The 22,938-nt window shown below is 39.1% G+C and overlaps 1 protein-coding gene across 12 annotated transcripts in view; it reads right to left on the reverse strand.

The window, feature by feature from the left end:
* DMD (dystrophin) overlaps window positions 1-22,938 on the reverse strand; it is a 1,926,267-nt gene that overhangs the window by 1,078,424 nt on the left and 824,905 nt on the right. For 10 of the 12 annotated variants that reach the window (XM_073357918.1, XM_073357881.1, XM_073357898.1 and 7 more), the window contains 5 exons: window positions 22,722-22,892; window positions 10,815-10,937; window positions 7,896-8,033; window positions 2,655-2,807; window positions 1,550-1,732 (listed from right to left, as the gene is read on the reverse strand). In XM_073357918.1, coding sequence (XP_073214019.1) covers window positions 1,550-1,732; window positions 2,655-2,807; window positions 7,896-8,033; window positions 10,815-10,937; window positions 22,722-22,892 — 768 coding nt within the window. The remainder of the gene's footprint in view (window positions 1-1,549; window positions 1,733-2,654; window positions 2,808-7,895; window positions 8,034-10,814; window positions 10,938-22,721; window positions 22,893-22,938) is intronic. The other 2 variants (XM_073357947.1, XM_073357957.1) reach the window with 2 other exon arrangements.

Here is a 22,938-nt window from a genome sequence, read left to right on the forward strand (position 1 = left end):
TCCATATTTTGTCACAGAAAATATAACTTTTATTGTTTTCTTAATACAGTTTTAAGAGTGTATACAATTCCTGTGTTAACGTGCATGGCAGATTACACAAACTGCACAATGTAAACAGAATATGCATATATAGATAACATGTATGCCCTTACAATTCATTTCCTTATTAAAGGTACACATTCATTAGAAAAAAAAAGACCAGTTTATAAGATACAGTGTCTCTTGCACCAGCTTATTGTCAAGTTTTAATTATATTTGATTGATCACAATCATTAAGTTTAATATTAAACGTAATAAGCTTACCAGAGTAATCAGCTGGAACAAGAGTTACTGTGTAAACAAATTTTAATATTTCTTTCATTATTTCTGTCAATTGCCCATATATCCCCAGTGCTATTCTTTACACAGAATTTTAATCAAAAAGATAAGCATATGCTTTGAGAAACTTAGTGCACGGAAGAAAGGACTTTTTGGAACAAAAAATTGTGCATCATCAATTATTTGTTGGACAAAGATTTTTATTGATCTTGCCCAACATTTGTAAAATAAAGCATATTTAATCATATATGCATCTTTCCGTTATCCTATGGATATGACCCATCTGTAATCAAGATGCAGTAACACAAAATTTCAAAGTAAGTATTTTTGTGGAAATGCCTGTTTGCCGCTATAAATTCTGTAACAGCACGTCATGTGAACAACTTCTTTGGTATCAATGATTATTTTCATGAGTAAAATTCCCCATATTAATATAAAATCAAAGCCCAGAAAGAAGCGAGCACAGAAGTAAAGATCAGATGACAAATACTGACAACCATAAGGAAATTTTTTGCATATTGTACAAGTTGAACTTTGAGATGAAATGAATATGTTGCATGGTGTCTGTTTGTATTAGGTACCTAAAACAGTGACAACTTTAACCTCTCCACCCCTTTATTATCCAGGTCTTGAAGTAACCATTATACCTTACATATGATTAAATTGTTCATAACCATTACGAAGAAAAAAGATATTTTATAAACGGATGGTTTCACCCTCTGAATTAACAAAATACAATTTCTGAGTAAAAATTCCTCTGATATTTGAAGTGTTTGAAGAAAGGCCACACACAAGTAGTATAAGAAGAAATTCTGCAATCTCTTCCTAAGTGGGTATATTATACACTATGAATAAATAAAAATCAGAATTAAAGTTTGCATGGGATGGTAGTTTGAAAGTAATGCATTTTGTTTCTGAAGTACATGTTTACTGAATAAAATAAATGCATGGCAATCTGACAGGTTTAAACTGGTAATGTTATGTAAAAACAATGAAGCAACCAAATCAACATGATTTTTTCATTGCTAAGTTTTCTGTCTTTGGTCAATTTTAAGGGTATTTTTAGAACAAAAGGAAACACAAGCTCTTTCATATTGGAATATAAAATTTCTCCCACTTGCTGACAACAGATTTTTTTTATTAGAAGAGTTGACATTGCACCTAGAACTCTCATTGTTAGTAGGATTCTATTAGCAATTGCAAACATATAGGTTTGCCAGTAACAACTCACAATTTGTGCATAGTTGAGTCTTCGAAACTGAGCAAATTTGCTCTCAATATCTCGCCAGCGCTTGCTGAGCTGTATCAGGGTTGGCTCCACTGCTTTTGCAGCCCCATTCTTAGACAAGCGATCAGCTTGCCTGTGCACCGCATTCAGATCTTCTTTCTTCTTCTCCAATTCTCCATCAATTTCCTAGTGAGCAAAACCAATACATGGCCCAGAGCAATTAGCTAACTAGATTAATCAATTTCGAATTAGCAAAATACGTCTGTCAGAACTTCCATTTCAAAGATTTTCCACTTTATTGTTACAAACAAAAATGTACAGTCAAGTCTTATTTTACATGTAGACAAAACAAACAAAACTAAGATTCAAGAATCTTCCTGCTGGCTGGCTTTTGAGATACTACTAGTTAGTGTACACTGAAATCTATTAACATAGGCCAACAATCTATTTTTTCTACTTCTCCCTAGCACTGTGATGGGCAATTGGAGAGAATATTCTTACCTATTAGGGTTAACATATTAAGTACATACAGCTGTTTAGAGGGTGTGCAAATAGATTAGTTTACTTCTTTTTAACTTTGTGGGAAACTCAGAGAATGAAGCAAAGGAAGATGATGCAAAATAAACCAGAAAAATCTTTTGATATGTGAATAAATCTATTGAATTTTGACAGTGACATATGAATGTTTTGATGAAAATGAATGTGCTAATATGAGAAAGAGGTCATCCATATACCGATAAGTCATTTGTTCATCTGGAACAAAGATACATAAAGTCAATTACAATTTTTACTAGAAAACACTTGATATTTCTTAATACAGTGCACACTGTCTGTTATTGATAGAAGATTTTATTTAGTGTGTTTTATACCACTTGCATGCCATTCAGTATAACATTTACAAGAATACAAGAAACAATATCTACAACAAAAGAAATATGTCAGTTTACTCAGACTGTCAATATGTATGCTATAAAACAAGAAAATAAAGTACTGCTGTATTTGTGTGTGTGTATATATGTAATATAAAGATTTGTTGTATTTGCTGTCTTTTAAATGAATAAAACAGTGTGCCAAAAAATCTACCATCATCATCCCAAAACAACATTACCTTTAGCTTCTGTTCATCTTTGGGGTCTGGTAGACTGGCTAACTTTTTCTCAATGTCATCCAACCATTTCAATAGGTCATCAGCCTGCCTCTTGTACTGATACCACTGATGAGAAATCTCTAAAGCCTTTTTTCTTCTTTGAGACCTCAAATCCTGTTCACAGTGCAGACATTATTAGAATATCAATAAAAGATTTACAATATACATGTTGGCATGTGTGTATACTGTAGGAAATAAATGAAAAATACCTAAGGACATTAGCTCAGTTTTTAAATTAAATTCTGATAAGATTAACTGAACACAGTAGTGTATTTTCCTGAATCTATCATAGGAAACTTTTACTATTGAGGGAGGCTTTATAAGTCAGTCATGTTTACATGCTGAATGATTTGTTGAGGAAATTCACCAATATTCAGAGAAGTTATGACTGAAGTACTCACTAGAGAGCTGAAGATTTAACCCAATTTAAATCTAGTCATAGGTGAGCTTCCCACTTTGTGACATCTTACCAAACTCAAGTCTGTGAAATACGGAAGGCTACTCAAAAGAAAACCATCTCAGTGCAGAGATTTATTTTATAGAACTAGGCTTTTTTATAAGTAAAGAACAATTTACACATGAAAATTCTGTCTCATGTTTATGACTTTGATGGGTCTAACAGTCTATTCTCACACAAGAATACACTAAGTTTAAGGTATTGCCTAATTCTAACTTGTGCATACAATATTGCAAAGGATATTTCATGATGCAATAAAGATTCAGATTTTTGTTTTACTTTTATGTTACAAAAGGACAGAATGTGGAGTTCAGTGAACACTACCTGTACTATTATTGCTACTTTGTAAATGGTTTACTTACCATTAACAAAAATGTTACTTTATTTCCTATACGTTTTATATGAAATAATACTCTGCTTGAATTTGCTTAAACTGTTCGATATTCCGTTGAGTTTTATCTGTCAAGGCTGAACGCCTTTATTGAGTCCCCAAAAAGAAAATCAATCACACCAGTCCTTGTAAACACAGCCCGTAATGATCTGGTCAATAGCATAGATCTGAATGTTGCTTTATCATAATTAAAGGCAATACATTACAGTTCTGCAAACGGTTCTCTTAGTTCATCTCAGTATAAATTATGAATTACATGCACGTGGTTTGGTTTCCTCAAAGGAAAACCTTCAAGTTTTCACTAAAATATATAGAACACCATAAGGTCTTCAGGCATCCTTTTAGTGACCTCATAAAAAGCTGTGAAAAATTGCGAAAAATCCACCTGGAAAGCAAAGATGCTATTTTGTTAATAAATAATAATCAAGTGTAAGCATGTCAAACCCCCAAAGCCAAAGAGAGCTTAGTGACGACTACTGAGAGCGGTGGGGAGGGTGAAACCATAATGGTTTTGATAATTTGGATTCAAATACTCTCTCAGTATAAGAACTTAGGAAATGACAAACTGGATCCATCCAGTGGTGCATTGTGTCCAGTAACCTGTCTCCTATATTGACTAGGAGATGCTTCAGAGGAAGGCTCAAGAAGCCTACAGCAGGCAGCGACTGGATGATCTGCACCTGGGGAAAGTTTCTAACTTCTAACCCCCACTTAAGTAACAGTTGTCTTAGATCCTGAAACGTGAGGGCTTACATGATTATATATCATTTAAGAATTAATATTCAAACAACAATTTTTTCTTCAATCCCTGGCTGACCCCTGATAAAACCTTAAGTAAATAAATAGCTCTTGGGAAGAATCTACACATGTTTTTTTGTGGGACCTGGTCCTTTCTTCTACGAGTCAGCATGATTCAATAACTTAGTTCCCAAAGTTACCTTGTTCTTCCATGGCATCTCAGTGGAACACAGCTTTGATTTTAAATTACTATAGGTAACGAAACAATCTTGATGCACAATATGGCATAGTGATTTGCCAACTCAAGCGATAGCAATGAAGAAAAGGAACCTCCATTGATGGGTTTTAAGTTAGGCAGTAGAAGGTGGTGTGGTTAATCATGAATGCCTTTCCAATGCAAAACAACTCTCCCTACAGCCCAAAAGTGGGTGGCTTTCATGCTATATGGTTCCTTGAATGCATTGCCAGTCTTTTTAATTTCTTCTCCAGGGACCCAGGTGCTTACTGCCTATTAAGCTTGTCATCTTGAGCAATTAGGCTTTGCTACTAGATTGTTTACAGGCACAGTTACCGGATGGATGCATCCCCAGCACTGACCAAAAGAGCATTTGGCTGAGCTGTGGTGCTCTGGAATTCAGCCCCTTGGTTGCCAGATTCAGTGAGGCCTGTGACCCTATTAGCACCTCAATGCCAGATAGCAAGGCACAGTCTGGTGTGTAACAGTAAATCTCAGCTGACCTGACCAGCTAAATAAAACTCACACACTGTTGTCACAATATTCATTTAAAATGTGTCTTGTAAAATATCAGGCAAAAACTACCATCACACTGGTCATTAATATCATTGTGAAATTTATGTAACAACACTGTATGTGAAATTATGGATACTTTCTGATATTATGTTTCCAAGACTGTAATCAGGCCAAGAAGGTAAAACTGTTTTTCTCCCCCAAAAAAGGAGAAAGGCAAACACCACTTTAGCTCAATTGCAAATCGAGCCAGGTGTGAACGAGACAAGGACAATAAGCTATTTATTCACATCAGAGATTGCAGGAAGATCATTCTTACTGTAAAACACAGGAGACTGCAAAACAAATGTAAGGGGACTGTCCCCTTTCTAAAAGTCAGTGGGGGTGTTTTGGTTGGTTAGCTCCCAGTACCAAAAGAAAGGGGAAGGGTCAATGGGAAATCAGAACCCTGAGACAGACAGTCTCCAGGAACAATGGGGAGAGGCCAATGCTCCAGGTCAACCTGATTGACAGGGCGGGCAGGCTAATGAGGGAGTCAGGAGGCCGGGGGGTCCCGTCCTCTGGAATTGCCTGGATCAGATAGAATGGGGCCGAGTTAAGGAGAAAGCAGAAGCGTGAGCTGAGCTGGGGAGCCGGGCCGTGCCAGCCAGAAGGGACAGAAAAGCAGCCCAGGAAGCAGGTCAGTGCTGGGAGCAGAGTCACAGAAGCAGCCCACAGAGCAGACCTGTGCGGGGGTGGGGGAAGAGCCAGAGGGGCCAGGGAAGCAGCCCAGGGAGCTGGAGGCAAAGTATCAGCAGTGCTGAGGCAAAGTAGGGCTGGAGCTGGAGCAATCCGGAGCTGGGTGCAGTGAGCAGCAGGAGAGAGTGAGAGAGACCCTGGGCTGCGGGCCCAGTGCAGGGAGACGCCCCCACCCAAGAGGCCTTGTAGGCCAGATTTGGAGGGGGATCGTAACCCCAATGTCGTGGAGGCGACACTGGAAAGAAGGGTCCTGCCACCTAAAGCCTGAGGGCGTGGCCACCACTAGAGCAAGGATCCCTGCAGCACAGCCAGAGTCTAAGAAGGAGGCCTGGGACTTGTGAGGAACAGACTGAACTTTCCTTACATTGCAGAGACCCTGGTTGTGATCTCCCCATGCCACAGAGCAGGGTTCTGTGTTTTCCTTTAACCTTTCTCATGTTTTCCTTCTTTTTTTTTTTTAACTGATTGATGTTTAATAAATTGTATTTGCTTTGAACTGTATGTAATGATCAGTGGGTCAGGGAAGTGTCCAGAGCAGAGAGAGCACTCTGGAGTGGAGATACCCTAGCCCCTGCCCTAAGTGACCACAACAAGGTTGGGGGTCGAGCCCCTCCCCAGGAATCCTGGGCCCAGCCTTGTTGGGGTTACAAGGACTCTTCCACACAGGAGAGTGGAAGGGGAGCCCTTGAGGTCAGGCAGGCCTCTGGGTAAAGGAAGTGGGAGCGAGGACTCAGATCCTTTCGCTAACCTGTTTCACCAGGGTAGTGTATAAGCCAGGAAAGTTCCCCACAATAGCAGGACCATTCCCCCACTTACACAAAAATGGCGTCAGCTCCCTAGTGGACTGGACACAGAAAGCTGAGTCCTCAGAGAGCTTCCTGGCTTTGAAGACAAAGATAAACTTGGGGGCCATAAGAACCTGTTGAAAGACTTTGGGGTATCAATCACCTGAAAGAACAAAGCAGCCAGCGCTTTGTATCTGTGAAAGATGGGACCGGCTAAAACAGGCTGGTGAATGCTGATAGCTTGGTGTGAGTAAGAAAACTCCCACAGGCAAAGCTAGTTCTTGTTGGAATTAAAAGTTTTAGACATTAGAAAGTGTGTTACTTTTGTTTTTTTTGTTTTTTTTTTTGCAATTCTGCAATGTCTCTTTCACTCTTGCTCAAAATCACTTAAATCTCTGTTCTTTGTTAATTAAGTTATTGTTAGTTTTACTAATGCTGTGTGTTAAGGTGCCGTGTATAACAGCAGAGGTAACAAGCTGTTCTATGTAGTGGATCTTTTGAGGCAGTGAACTTGCTGTTATCTCTGAGTGTCCACTAAGAGGGACTAGCCACCGCAGGGTAGATAGTTTGGGGAAACTAAGGTCCGGAAGGGCTGTTGGGGTCACCTTGCAGGAAGTAACTGGGTTGATGGAAGCCAGGGTGAGACCATCGTGCTGGAAGCAGGCTGCTGACATCAGGGCTCTGAGCCAAAGCTGCACAGCACAGAGGCAGCCAAGATTACATGGCAGGCAGTGAGAGAATCTCTTACTGGTCTGGGTGAACTCCTACAGCGTAACAAGGGTCCAACTATCTTAGCATAGTTATGCAAAATACAATGTTCTAGTATTGCCACTAAAATCATACAGTGACTGTAACTGTCAGATAGTTAAGGCATACAGTGCTAGCAAGATTTACTGGTTTTGTTCAGTACAAAAGTTAAACTGAATGAGTGAAAAATCCCTCAAAATTAACGTTATTTATGACAAATGATTCTAACTAAGGTCAGGGGACTAAAGGGCAGTAGGTGAAATATTTACAATGTATGCTGAGTTATAAAAATATAGTTAGGCAACTGAATCCTTCTAGTCTAATTGTCAACAATCACCTGAGTGTAAAATTACAGTGTTCTAGGGACAAAACATTACTTTTTAACTGAGATGTTTAAAATAACCTTTTTTGTTACCCATCAAGATATTGAAAACATTTGACCAGAAATGTGGAAGCAAATATGTACATATAGTAGAACTATTTAAAATTATTAGGCAGCAAAAGAATAATTGTTTCATTTATCCAAGGAAAATACTGCCCTGCAACAAAAAATAATACGTTATTTTAGGAAACGGGTTCACAAATTTAACTCCTATACCTTGAGAGCATTATGTTTAGTCTGCAACAGCTGTTGCTTTATCTTTATTTCCTCTCGTTTTCTCTCATCTGTGATGCTTTTCTGTAGAGTGTCTCCCCTTTGCAGTAATTCTTTTAGAGTACCCTCATTGTCTTCACTCTGATTAAAAAAAATAACAGGTATAACGTGTATTTTAATCTAATTAGTAACTAAACACACCCTAGGAGACACACATACATAAAAATCCTACACAGTCACAAGGGAAATACTCACCTTGTGTGTGTGTGTAACCCACACACCTTCTGGGTGTGGCGGTATGTCCCATCTAGTGGCACTGAGACCACTGAGAGAGAGTTAAATGAGTCTGCTCTACAGCCTTAGCTAACAGGCAGTTGGCTTTTAGCTCAGGCTGTAGAGGCTCATGCACTAAGCTCCAGAGGTTCAATCCCACTGACTGATGAGCAGGGTCTGTCAGTGCTACATGTGCTTATAGTTTTATACAAGAGATGAAATGGTTTTATTAACTACAGTACCAAAAATGTGTAAAACTCCTGAAAGGTGTAATTAAAGCAGGACTTGAAAACCTGCAGATGTCTGAGATTAGATTTCATGCAATGTCCAGAAGCTATGACTAGTTCAAAAAGTTTTAAAAAACATTTCTCTCCCCACATAAAAAATATCCCTTCTTTATTAAACAATAAACAAAAGTACATTTCTAAACCATGGCTTATACCAATTGATGTGTTTTAACAATCCTTTGTTGAAATTCTGACTTTAAAAAAAAAGTGCACAGCACCACAAAAGAAGAACACAAGAACCCCAAGCAGTAGTTCTTTGTTAAATCTTCAGTAGGATGAAGTTGATTCAAGGGTGAATGTTTCTAGAATTGAATAATCGCTATTCATGGTAAATACACCAACACTGAAAAATGAAAACAGAACTTTATGGAAGCAATCTTTGAAAATACTTCTTAGATTTTCTATGGAAAAGGTAAAGTCAATCTGATGCCACTAAACTTGGGGATTTTATCATTGGAAATCTACTTTACCTATGTACTAAACTAAATTCTTTAAATAAGACTTTGGGGGACAATAGGCCTTTGACAATTTACGCCAGCTGAATATCTGCCCCGGCAGTAAGCTTGATGCATTCCAAACAGATGACTCTAATGAACACTGTTGTAAAATGTTAGTATTGTTGTCTGTAAAAAAATAAACAGCTGTGTTAACACTGATTTCAGAATTAACATCAAATGACTGGCTTGAAACATCTGTTTAAAAATATATAATGCTCTACACTTCCTCGTAAGTGACAGGCATTTGATTTTGCTGAACAGACTGCTCAATCCATGGAGAGAGGGTCAGACATATACAGAAAGACCGTTATTACTGGCCACCCACAGAGTGGCATTGCCTGAAAAGTAGGGTTGCCAACCCTCCCGGATTGGTTGGGAGTCTCCTGGAATCTGCCTTGATCTGCTGGTGGCTACTGAAACCAATCTGGAAGATTTTAGGCCCCTAAAAGTCAGGTCAGTGGCGCAGCAGGGCTAAGGCAGACTCCCTACCTGCCCTGGCTCCATGCGGTTCCCAGAAGCAGCCGGTTCCTAGGTGCAGGGGTTGCCAGGGTGTCTCTGCGTGCTGCTTCCCCCACCCCTGAGCTCTGACTCCGCAGCTCCCATTGGCTGGGAACCATGACCAACGGGAGCTGCACGGGTCATGCCTGCAGGCAGGGGCAGCACACAGAACCGCCTGGCCACCTCTGAGCCCAGGAGTCAAACAGGCCGGTTGCTTCTGGGAGCTGCCTGAGGTAAGCTCTGCCCAGCCGGAGCCCACACCACCTCCTGCCCCAGCCCCGAGCCCCCTCGCACCCAAATTCCCTCTCAGAGTCCACACCATGCACACCCTTCTGCACCCCCTAGCCCAGGCTCAGCTTGGAGTCCCCGCCCACACTCTGAGCCCCTCGGCCCCAGCCCTCACCTCCTCCCACACCCCAACCCCCTGCCTCAACCTAGAGAAAGTGAATGAGAGCAGGGGAGGTGGCAACAGAAGGAGCGGGGATGGAGGAAGTGGGGGACGGGGCCTCGGTGAAGGGGTAGGGCAGAGCAAGGGTGTTTGGGTTTGTGCAATTAGACAGCTGGCAATCCTACTGACAAGAGCCTGAAAGTGGGTCCCAGTCTGGTATTCCTCAGGATAGTACTAGTGGCAGTGCACCACATTGTTTTAAACCCTTTTAATGTTGAAGCTCCTTCATCTACTGTCCTAATGGTATCCATTGCATAAAAATAGCAAATCCATTTTTAGAAAATGGTATTGGTGAATCATTTGTGAATGGAAAAAAGGGCTAAATGCACTTCAAATGTTATTTTCAATAAATAATATGACCAGATGTATGTAGAATTCGTTGGTGCACATCAAAATCATATATTGTTTCTTCATTAAATGTTTGAACCTTAAACTTTGAATTTGTCTACACTGAATTTCTTCTTTCATTGCATTGTCCAATTGACTAGCTTTTCTACATCAAACTGATAATACGCACACTTTTCTACTTCAGAAAATTAAATGTTTTCTGGAAATTTTGCCACTTCACTTTTCACTCCCTTTTTCATCTCATTGATAATTATATTAAATATCACTGGTATTAGTACAAAATCTGTAGCCTGCATTGCAGGTTTGCTCTACAGTATTGATAAATACACAAGTTAATACAAATTGTTTCTTTGTGCAATACCTAACCATAAACAAATGTCGCTAAAACTAAAGTATTACTCAGAACAATAAATGCTAAACTGGGCCCACTGAGTTCATAATAAATCAGTATAATTAGAATTTGTTTAAGTCCAGTGTAAAGATCCAAATGCAAAGGTTTCTAATTTGTGCCCCAGCTTTTTTATTCATTTCCAGTTCTAGTTCATTCATACTTCCATCACAACCAATTTACCATATCTTTATTGAAGTCTTCCTCTTTAAGATTCACCCCTTGCTGAATTTCAGCCTCCAGTGGTTCAAGCAATTTTTGTATATCAAAGTTAAACTGCTCCAATTCCTTCAGAGGAATGAAAGGCTAAAGAGAGAGAGAGAGATTGGCAATTTAAATCACAAACTTAATATTTTTATTAGAAACATAAACCAAAAGGAGACATCTGCTCTACCCCCTATTGCTAAACTAATAGCACACATTATGTTTCCAGCTATGTTATAAAATATGTTCAACATAACTAGTCAAAGTATCTAAAGATGCCAATAAATATAAACATTTAACAATATTGGAGTAAATGAATATTAAAAGAATGTAAATAATTGTATGGTGAGTGAGGACAAAGACAAAATAAGTCCTGATCTTCCCTCATTCATATTTTCAAAAAATGTTCTGGTAAATGATATTATACAAACACTTTTCTAAAAAATTAAATGTTAATGCTGTTTGACCAAGTCCAGTCTATCAGAAAATACTCACACAGTAGCAAGCAAAACATTCACATTCAGGTGGCTAACCACATACAATTACCTTAAATTGAGAATAATTATATGGTATTTGTTTACTACTCTTAAATAATTTCTCTGTCACAAAGCAGGGCCAAAGGATCATATGATTGTTATACAGTGCCTAACTTATCTAACACACAACTGATATGCCTACAGAGATATTTCTGTAATGATATTTTTTTAAAAACCTCATAAATAAGGCTTGCATTTCAAAAAAGTCACTGAGAAATTTATCAAACACAGGAAAAAACTTGGTTACTGTCTTATATAAATCATCATATTTAATCTTATTACCACAGTCTTTAATTTTGAATATAAAAATGAATAATGGCTACTTATGAACCACAATAAACAAACTTTGCTTTTGTTTTCTTTTATGCAGCTTTTGGGAAAAATTGATGTATGAGTGCATATTTACAATTTAATATAAATTCATGAGAGTATTCCAAAAGTTTATTATGAGATAAAAATATCAAACGATTAACAGACTAAGCTTTCTATGTTTAACTCTATAAACACTTGATACTTTCTTGATGATTCTTGCATAAAAATTTGACTTTAAAGTAGCTTTTTAAATGATTGATACTTTCAGATGCCAGATGCAAAGTTACCCACTTGTTATAGTCAGAGTATTATGTACCAGTCAAACCTTCCCTTATGCCCTCCAAGAAGAGGTACATTCAATTGGTATTATCTATACCACAATAGCAATATGTTGCGAGATCACCACAATCAAAATAAATTCAGTAAGACACATTATTAGGGATAGGTGCTGGATTAAGAAAAACAATAGATTTGGAGTCTATTCCTGGCTCTGCCATTTAACTGCTGTATGACCTGGGGCAAAATTCACTTCATCTAACAGTGACTCTGTTTCCCCTGACACACTTTGCCTTTCTTCTCTATTCAGCTTGTAAGTTCTTTGAGCTCTCAGTATGTGTTTGTATAATGACTAGCACAACAGGACTCTAATCTTGGCTTTGGTGTCTAGGTAATACAACACCACAAATAATAATAATTATATTTTCATTGATCATGATACAGTTGCACTGTGGCAATTGGGCTCCATCCTGCAAACTTGTTTTTACATAAGATCTCTAACACCACAACTGAAGTATTCATGTGAGTGTTTGTAGAGTCAGGTCCGTTGATTTTCTTACTACTTTCTGCTTTTGTATTTTGTTCAGCATTAGTTCCAACATTTAGTCCAACATGTTCCTGGTGACCATGGTAACCCCAAAAGCCAATTAATGCTTTCAAAACTGTTAGTTTAAAAAAAAAAAAAAGGTAAAGCACTACTGACTGGAGATAACAAATATCTTTTAATTTCATTTCTTATTTAGAGGGTTGATGGAATTCTCACTCACACACTTGTCCTGGAGGTATAACAAGTTTGATTTCAGCTGGGGCTTTGTTAGCATAACCGTGAATAGAATCATTACTTGTCATGATTTGGGAAATTCAACCACTATTGTATGCTTTTTTTCCAGGAGTTGCAACAGAAATATACCATTTTTTGCAAAAGGATTGTATATTGATTTAATAAAACATAAATCCATTATTAAATATTGTTGACATTAACAGTTACAAGAGTCATATCTTTAGTTATTATATTTTGAGTGTGGTATAAGATATACTTTTACCACCATTATTTTAACAACATGCAATGTTTCAATGATTCTAAAAATCTTACTTTACTAAATAGATATAGGGGAGACCAAAAATAAGCAGAAAGATGCCATTAGCAATTTTAGCACTGAAGGTTTCTTGGGCTCAAAAATGTTAAAGAACTGTAGAATAATTGACTTCAGGCATTATGTTTCTAACACATTGGGCTCACAAGGATTTTACCACGAAATACAGAATTATGCTCAAACCACTCAACAATTGAAGTGGAAGAATTGTTAAACAAATCAATAGTTTCCCCTCAAATGCTTTGAAGATTGCTTTAAAACTATTTAAATTTCATCAAAAGAAAGACCAATAAAGAAAACAAGAACAGGGAAATACAGAAACATGATTAAATTGTGCAAAAGCTGACAAGGAAAAACTGAAAGAGGCAAGTAGAAGGAAGTGAATGAAAGGAAAAGGCAGAACCTTTTCTGAAATGCATATATATATATATATATATATATATATATATATACACATATTTTTTAGTAGATCCTGACATAATATATTTAAGATGTATGTTTAAAAATATGCAATTATTGTCATATCTTGGTGAGTTTATAACAAATAAAATCACACGTGATTCCTCACCTTCTACTGACACAACTCATCAATTTCTACTTGACTTGCTCTTGAAAAAATTTCAACATCCTCAATTTATACTGAGTAAATATTCAGTATACTATTACTTAGGACATATAGTTTTTCAGTCCATGAATCTCAAAAAACTTCTTAAAGGAAAGTATCATTATCTCCATTTCACAAATGGGGAAACTGAGGGGTAAGGTCACAGAGCAGGTCAGTGGCAGACCCAGGAGTAGAACACCAGAGTTTTGACTCCGAGCTCTGTGCACTATCTAGTGGATTATGCTGCTTTACTAATTTCAGTTGGAGTTGTGGGTGTCTAGCCCCCACTAAAGTCAGTTCCTTTAATCAAGGACAGTGAACTATATAATAAGATAATTACTTTAAAGTCATTTACTCAATCTGTAGAAATGTTCTGTGCAATTGTCACAGCATTAAGACATCTCACGTGATAGAACAATAATGCAATGAACTATTTTTTTAATGTTATGCCCCTATTTAGCAACATCATACTATGCCCCATTCAGCAATGTTCTCAGATCTTTTTTTTCTATCTGTTGCAATGAGATCCCTGCAGTGCAACTTTTGGGGGTGTGGATTACCTTTTGGGCTTGTGGGTAAGAGAGATTCTTTGAGTGGAGTCCTTCTGGCCTTTCTGCATGACTCACACAATTTCACCTTGCATTTTAGATGATGTTCTAAGCTAGACCACCATGCTGAGAGGGAGGCTGAATTACCAGCATTTGGTGAGACCCTGGTATACACATGTATTCTTTTCAATGTGTCATCCTGGAAGGACTGTGAGATTGCAATATCATTCTCATAAATAATCAGAAATAATTATTCCTTCCTTAGCAAAGGTAAATAATGTATAAATATTTCTTGCTCTGTTTGCTACTGCATTGGTTGATGAGATGACCTGTAGTTTGCCACTCTCTGTGTTCAAGTGTGTGGGTTTTTTTCTGCTGTTTGGACTCAGGTTCAGTGTACCTTCTATTCAGAGCATTCACTGGGTCTATCAAATGGAAAGTCTTGTAGTAATTTGAACTTTAAAGCAGCCTAAATGGAAGGAAAATCAAATGCTAAAGTGAGTCATCTTCTGAAACCATGTCATGTAACAATGGTAAAGAATCACAGAAAGAGTCAATTTCATGTAGGACTGAACACAGAGCTTTATTAAATATGGGGAGAGGGGGATTACTCAGTGTCAAATACCCTGAAAAGCTTCTCCATGGGAGGGGCTTGAGGACTAATCTATCTGGCTTCCAACAACAACTTTACACACAAACAAAAACCCACTGTGACAAAGTTCCTCCTCTGCCCTGGTAGGTCCTACGCTTATTGGCGGATTTTCTCACCTCAGAGGTTCATGGCAGTTTTCAGTTTAGCAACTTTCGTGGCTCAAATCTGCCGTTCACTCACTTAGCCTCATCACTGGTCAGCATGGGGAAAGGAAGAAAAACAATCCCCGCAGTCTCTGCTGATCCACCTAGTGGATCAGGGAACAGGCCAGAGACCTTCCCCTCTGGTGGAACCCACAGTCCAGGTCAACTCCTCCGGGATCAAGTAGGGAGTTGGGGGGATGAGGGGAACCCGGGCCCGCCCTCTACTCCGAGTTCCAGCCCAGGGCCCTGTGGATTGTAGCTGTCTACAGTGGCTCTTGTAACAGCTGCATGACAGCTACAACTCCCTGGGCTAGTTCCCCATGGCCTCCTCCCAACACCTTCTTTATTCTCACCACAGGACCTTCCTCCTAATGTCTGATAATGCTTGTATTTCTCAGTCTTCTAGTAGTACGCCTTCTCACTCTCAGCTTCTTGCGCCTCTTGCACGCACCACAAACTGAGGTGAATTCCTTTTTTTAAACCCAGGTGCCCTGATTAGCCTGCCTTAATTGATTCTAGCAGCTTTTTGATTGGCTGCAGGTGTTCTAATCAGCCTGTCTGCTTTAATTGTTTCCAGAAAGTTCCTGAGTGTTCTGGAATCTTCCCTGTTACCTTACCCAGGGAAAAGGGACCTACTTAACCTGGGGCTAATATATCTGCCTTCTGTCACTTTCTTGTAGCCATCTGGCCTGACCCTGTCACACCATCAAAAAAATAAACAGCTCTCTGAATTTAGGATTTGGTTACTTAGCATATGACTCTGTGAGAAACTCATGTGAGTATTCTGTCATAGGATATAAAAAGTCAATTTTGTTTTCTACTGCACAAACAGAAATGTCTTGTCATGGATTAGCCAAGTTAGAGAGGCATCATGGTCCAGTGGATAGGGCACTAGACTGAGGCCCAAGACAACTGAGCTCTAAATCCTAACTCTGCCACTGACCTGCTGTGGGACCATAGGCAAGACATATCACCCACCTGTGCCTCTGTTACCTTCACACTTTTTGTCTGTTCTTATTTTCTTATGTCTTTGTCTATTTACATTGTAAGCTTTTCATGGCAGGGTCTGTCTCTGTGAGACTGTATGGCACCTAGCACAATGGGTACCTGATCTTCTTTGGGGCCTCTAAAATCTACTCTAGTATAAATAATAAGATGACAGTTCCCTTCTAGAACAGTAGTGAGACTGCATGCAGGCATGGGGATCTCACTATGAGAAAGATGTTGACTAACTGGAGGTAACTCAGAGAAAAATTACAGAAATAACTGATGTATTACATTGACTTATAAGGCAAGATTACACAAAATAAATATGTCTAGGTTTATGTGACTACTTATGTGACACAAGTATGTGAATGGTACAAACATCAAGGCTGAAGAGGAATGGTTTTGTTTGTAAGCAGGAGTAATTGGATAAAAATGAGCACAGGAAAATGCAGGTTAACAGGAAACAGTGAGGTCAAATTGATTGTAAAATAGCTTTCCAAACAAAGTGGGGAATCCCCATTACTTCAGAAATTAAGTGCTCAGCCAGAAAAAAGCACTTGATCCCATACTGAAGAGAACAAGTCTACATTTGGAGGAAGATGAACACATTTTTTATAATTGGTCCTTTAGTATTTCAATAAAGATGTAAATATTTCCTATCAGCCCAATAACACTTGTACCATAATGACCAAAATGAAAAAAAAGTGATTAGAAGTTGGACCTACTTTTTACTAGGCCATTTAGAGTCTCCTCTTAAGCTCAGGATGATGTTGACCAGTATAGTAGGGATAGGAAAAAATACTGATTATACCAGCATTCTGAAAGCAGTTATAAACTTTAGCATTGCTTATTAGTATGTTCCAACATTTTCTCTATGTATTCAACATGCACCTTATGGTACAGCTGTGCAGTATGTATCAACAGAACTTTTTTTGACTCAGTGGCATAACCTTATGTTGAACTTATTTTGCTATATATCCACACACAGCAGTTATCATTCATTTCCTTTAAATTCATAATGTTCACAATTACTGATGGGAAAGTAAATGTATTTTTGAAAAAGTACACACATTTGCTGTTGTGTAGTACAGCAAAGGAAAGATGTAGTTAGGTCAAACAAGCTAACATACTGACAACAATTGTGTTCTTGGTCAGGGAAGACTATGAAATAACTTTTACACATCTTTGAAGAGTGACATAATTGGAAATCACTCAGATAAAAATGTATGATTGACTACAGAAATAATAAAACCAGGAAATTATTAGCACTTGTTGAAATGAGGTATGCTTTGATTTCCACCCTCCCCCCCAGCCTACAATAGAGTATCATGTTCAAATAGCTTTGGGGTCTAGTCTCCTATTGATCTGTGAGGAAGCCATGAACTCAACTCTCATGAATTCTGAACAAATCTCTGCCTCCTAATATCAAAGGGAGACTTCATTATTAATTCCTAAAACAGGAAGCTATAAAACAAACTACAGCAATTTTGAGAAGCCCAGAAACATTTTTCCATAGATTTTATATTTAAGATGTTTTGTGAGCTAACACTGTCATAAAAGTCCTGAATTGCAAGATGCAAACTGAAAGTTACTGTTAATTGCTTGATTCTTCAATATGTGACTCAATAACTTCTTATGAAAGACAAAACAGAATAGTAAAGAGCACACTTTAATATGCCATAATTACTACATTTAAAGTTCTCAAGGAATCAAACACCAAGGGAAACCAACTCTGCATTATTTCATATTTTTTTTCATGGTAATGCATCTTTTCTTATGACCAGTGACTTCCATTTTCAACAGCAAACTATAATAAACCTCGGTATGGCACAATGAATATGTTGGTTACATTTGTCATTGGTCTCCCACTAGGATGGATGAAGAAGAAATGCCCCTGCTGATTCTGTTAGATTTCTTAGCTGCCTTTGATATCATCAGGTGCTGTTGACATGGATGCAGTCCCTGGTAAATACAGGTGCTGTCAATTAATTTCCTCCATTTTGTGTTTATAAGAGAACTCAGAGGGTACTGCTGATCCATTGCCTCAAGAGATCTCTCTAGTGTGGCACTGTGAGGTTCTATTCTGTCACCATATGCAGACCCAAATACTTCGCAACAGCTAAGGCTATGTTGACCCATAAGTTCTATACTTCAGCAATTGCTTTCCAAAGAGGTATGCACTGTACTTAATATTCAAGAAAAAGTCACAAAAATCTATTATATTACAAAATGAAAACCTCTATATTTTATTACCAGGAAGACTCAATGAAAAACAAAGCATCCTTTAATTCACAGTCAATTATTCTATGGTATAAAGATGAAGACAAAATGTGGAAGAGAGATATAGCAATGTAGACTTTTGTATAAAGCAGGGGATAGATCATTCCACAAAATCTCATGTTAACATACCTTGGGTAGACACAGTATATCCTATCTCAATACAGAATTATTTTTGAATGCAAGGGCATTCTCCTTCTCTTATATTTCTGACACTCATTCAAGATATAAGGCTAAATTCAGATCTGGGATACAGGGTTAGGGGTCCAGTGATGTCAAGGGGGGGGGTCACTGATGAGAACTTAAAACAGAATTTGTCCCAGATCATCTCCCTTTCACTTGAACATGGAGGGGCCAATCTTGCCTGGATCTCTCCCCTTCCATGTGGAAATGACCCTGGGTCCTCCTCTGTGCAATTGTTTCTCCTCCCTTGGATATCACAAAAGCCTCCCTGTGGTGTTTGGAGGTCCATGATAACATGACAGCAATAAAGTCTGGTTTCCAGGAAGCCACTGGTACTGGACCAGTGCAGAGGCACCAGACCTTGGTAACAATAAGCCCTACCCTACAGCAGATCTTTGTGGATTCCCAGGAATCTCTCATGTTTGGCAGCAAGCCCCACAGTCCTTTCAGCCAGGGGAAAATTCCATGCTCCCAGTGGGGCTTTTGAGATGAGAGTAAAACTATGAATGATAAACTCCTATGTCTTGATTGTTATTTTATATTAATTTTTCACTAGAGCGTGGACTTTAACTTTCTTTAATTGTTTTATGCTTTATTTTTTTCCCCAGATAAAAAAACAGTTTAGCCCATTGGTAATATAATAGTACTGTATTTATATAGTGTCCTAACCACCATCAGATTTTTAACATCTCTCTCCCTTTCCTAAGCCCCATTACTTAAAATGCCTGCAGGCCTTAATGACTTTAAATCCACTTTAAATCATCCAAAAAGCAAACATGATTATAAACTAAAGAGGTAAAAATCCTATAGCATAATAGTTTTAATCAAAGATGAATTTAAACAACTCTATACCAAGCAGCTCTGTGGTACTGAACTATGATGATATATTAACAATTAAAATTAATCCTCTGCCTTAATGCAGGTACATATTTAGAACAGTCTTACAAAAAACTCACATGTATATAGCTTATTGTTATAACTGCAAGTTTTTGTTTTGCTTTTTTTGTTTAATACCAAAGGAATAGATAATGTTTATCCAATTTGCCTGGAGCAAGGGGCAGCAGATCATTGCAGCGTGGGAGGAAGATTGTGACTCAGAATTACAAACTCCCTCTTGGTTCTTCCACATGGGAGGAATAAACTGTAGCAAGTCTAAGCTCAGCCAGAACATGTTTCCTGACACAGTGGAGCAGCTACAACAAATTGTTCATTCGGGTTTCGGGGAGGAGAGAAGGTTCCATCTATTCCTTGCCCTTGCATTTCCACCTGCCCTGAGTTGGAGATGTACTCTGCTTCCTCTTCCATGCTGCTACCAAGGATGCATGATGCTCTAATGTGGATTAGTTTCAGAGTAGCAGCCGTGTTAGTCTGTATTCGCAAAAAGAAAAGGAGTACTTGTGGCACCTTAGAGACTAACCAATTTATTTGAGCATGAGCTTTCGTGAGCTACAGCTCACTTCATCGGATGCATACTGTGGAAAGTGCAGAAGATCTTATTATATGCACACAAAGCATGAAAAAATACCTCCTCCCACCCCACTCTCCTGCTGGCAATAGCTTATCTAAAGTGATCACTTTCCTTACAGTGTGTATGATAATCAAGTTGGGCCATTTCCAGCACAAATCCAGGTTTTCTCAACCCCCCCCCCCCCCCACACACACACACAAACTCACTCTCCTGCTGGTAATGGCCCCACAGTATGGCAACATTTTTATGGCTGATTTAGAACAACGCTTCCTCAGCTCTCGTCCCCTAATGCCCCTACTCTACTTGCGCTATATTGATGACATCTTCATCATCTGGACCCATGGCAAAGAAGCCCTTGAGGAATTCCACCATGATTTCAACAATTTCCATCCCACCATCAACCTCAGCCTGGTCCAGTCCACACAAGAGATCCACTTCCTGGACACTACAGTGCTAATAAACAATGGTGACATAAACACCACCCTATACCGGAAACCTACTGACCGCTATGCCTACCTATATGCCTCCAGCTTTCACCCTGACCACACCACACGATCCATCATCTACAGCCAAGCTCTGCGATACAACCGCATTTGCTCCAACCCCTCAGACAGAGACAGACACCTTCAAGATCTCTATCAAGCATTCTTACAATACCCACCTGCAGAAGTGAAGAAACAGATTGATAGAGCCAGAAGAGTTCCCAGAAGTCACCTACTACAGGACAGGCCTAACAAAGAAAATAACAGAATGCCACTAGCCGTCACCTTCAGCCCCCAACTAAAACCTCTCCAACACATTATTAAGGATCTACAACCTATCCTGAAGGATGACCCAACACTCTCACAAATCTTGGGAGACAGGCCAGTCCTTGCCTACAGACAGCCCCCCAACCTGAAGCAAATACTCACCAGCAACCACATACCACACAACAGAACCACTAACCCAGGAACCTATCCTTGCAACAAAGCCGGTTGCCAACTCTGCCCACATATCTATTCAGGGGACACCATCACAGGGCCTAAGAACATCAGCCACACTATCAGAGGCTCATTCACCTGCACATCCACCAATGTGATATATGCCATCATGTGCCAGCAATGCCCCTCTGCCATGTACATTGGTCAAACTGGACAGTCTCTACGTAAAAGAATAAATGGACACAAATCAGATGTCAAGAATTATAACATTCATAAACCAGGCGGAGAACACTTCAATCTCTCTGGTCACGCGATTACAGACATGAAAGTCGCTATTTTACAACAAAAAAACTTCAAATCCAGACTCCAGTGAGAAACTGCTGAATTGGAATTCATTTGCAAATTGGATCCAATCAACTTAGGCTTGAATAGAGACTGGGAGTGGCTTAGTCATTATTCAAGGTAGCCTATTTCTCCTTGTTTTTTCCTACCCCCCCCTCCCCCAGACATTCTTGTTAAACCCTGGATTTGTGCTGGAAATTGCCCACCTTGATTATCATACACAATGTAAGGAGAGTGGTCACTTTGGATGGGCTATTATCAGCAGGAGAGTGAGTTTGTGTGTGGGGGGGGAGGGGGTGAGAAAACCTGGATTTGTGCTGGAAATGGCCCAACTTGATTATCATACACATTGTAAGGAGAATGATCACTTTAGATAAGCTATTACCAGGGTGGGATGGGAGGAGGTATTTTTTCATGCTTTGTGTGTATATAATAAGATCTTCTGCACTTTCCACAGTATGCATCCGATGAAGTGAGCTGTAGCTCACGAAAGCTTATGCTCAAATAAATTGGTTAGTCTCTAAGGTGCCACAAGTCCTCCTTTTCTTAATGTAGATTAGGTAATTTTTGAGCCATGTTCCACACAGGGACGGCTCTACCAATTTTGCCACCCGAGCAGTCACCGCTGAATTGCCGCCGCCGCAAGAGCGGCGGAGCTGCCGCCCAAAAGCCACCGCTGCAGGAAGAGCAGCAGAGCTGCCACCGAATTGCCACCACGGGACACGGACTGCTGCCCCATTCTGAATGCCGCCCCAAGTACCTCCTTGGAAACCTAGTGCCTGGAGTCGGCCCTGTTTCCACACCACACATACCCGGCCAAAATGTGACTAAAAATTACTTCTTCCACATTAAGCCCACATTCAGCAAAGTACTTAAACCAGCACCTAACTTTAAGCAGATGAGTAGTCCAAGTGAAGTTGCTGAAAATATAAATAACTTTTTTGAGTCAGAGTTTAAAAGAAAAAGACTGGATAAATGTAATTGAAAAAATCACACGAAGAGAAAGGTCATTTTAAGTTGTGGGAAGACCAAAAGTCATAGGAGTTCCAATGGTGATCTATATGCTTAAGAAATAATTATTCCACTGCTATAGTCTATAACTACTAATTTGCACTCCAGGGTGAAATTCTAGCCCCACTGAAGTGAGGCCAAGTTTTCACTCCTTATAATTTAAAAAGGCAGAAGATGTCTCTCTGTGTTTAATAAACTTTGTTCCTCAGTAGATACCTTGTATGCTTTGTTTAATTCTTTAATACATTTTAAAATATGAGTTACAAGCTCATGAAAATACTTATCCATGAAATGGTAACAGAATAAACATGAGAAACTCCTCCTCCACCCCCATCCCCACACCAAACAAACACACACCCCAACTCACTTTTCCTTCCCACATTCTTAATATTTACATTTTAATTATGTATCTTTTTATTGTTCCTTTGAAAAATGTGTTTGGGGGGGGAATGTGGTTCCCCCTATGTAGGACCATGCACCTTTCGTAAAGCACCACTTAGCATGCGTCTCCACATGGGAGCAGTTCCTCCTACCTTTCCACTCTTAATTCTTTGTGATATGGCTGAAAATCGCTGGTTGAGCTCTGACACTTTAGGCTCTATTACTTTCCTGCAGTGATCTCCACGGTTTGTCATCAAGTCTACTGCCTGGTCACGCACAGAGTCCACCTTTGGATGCATATCATTCAGCTCAGCCTTTAAGCGCTACAGTCCATGAGCAAGAGACAGGGCTTGAAGTTAGTAATAAATG

The sequence above is a fragment of the Lepidochelys kempii genome, chromosome 1, assembly GCF_965140265.1.
Source record: "Lepidochelys kempii isolate rLepKem1 chromosome 1, rLepKem1.hap2, whole genome shotgun sequence".
In the NCBI taxonomy this organism is placed as follows: Eukaryota; Metazoa; Chordata; order Testudines; family Cheloniidae; genus Lepidochelys; species Lepidochelys kempii.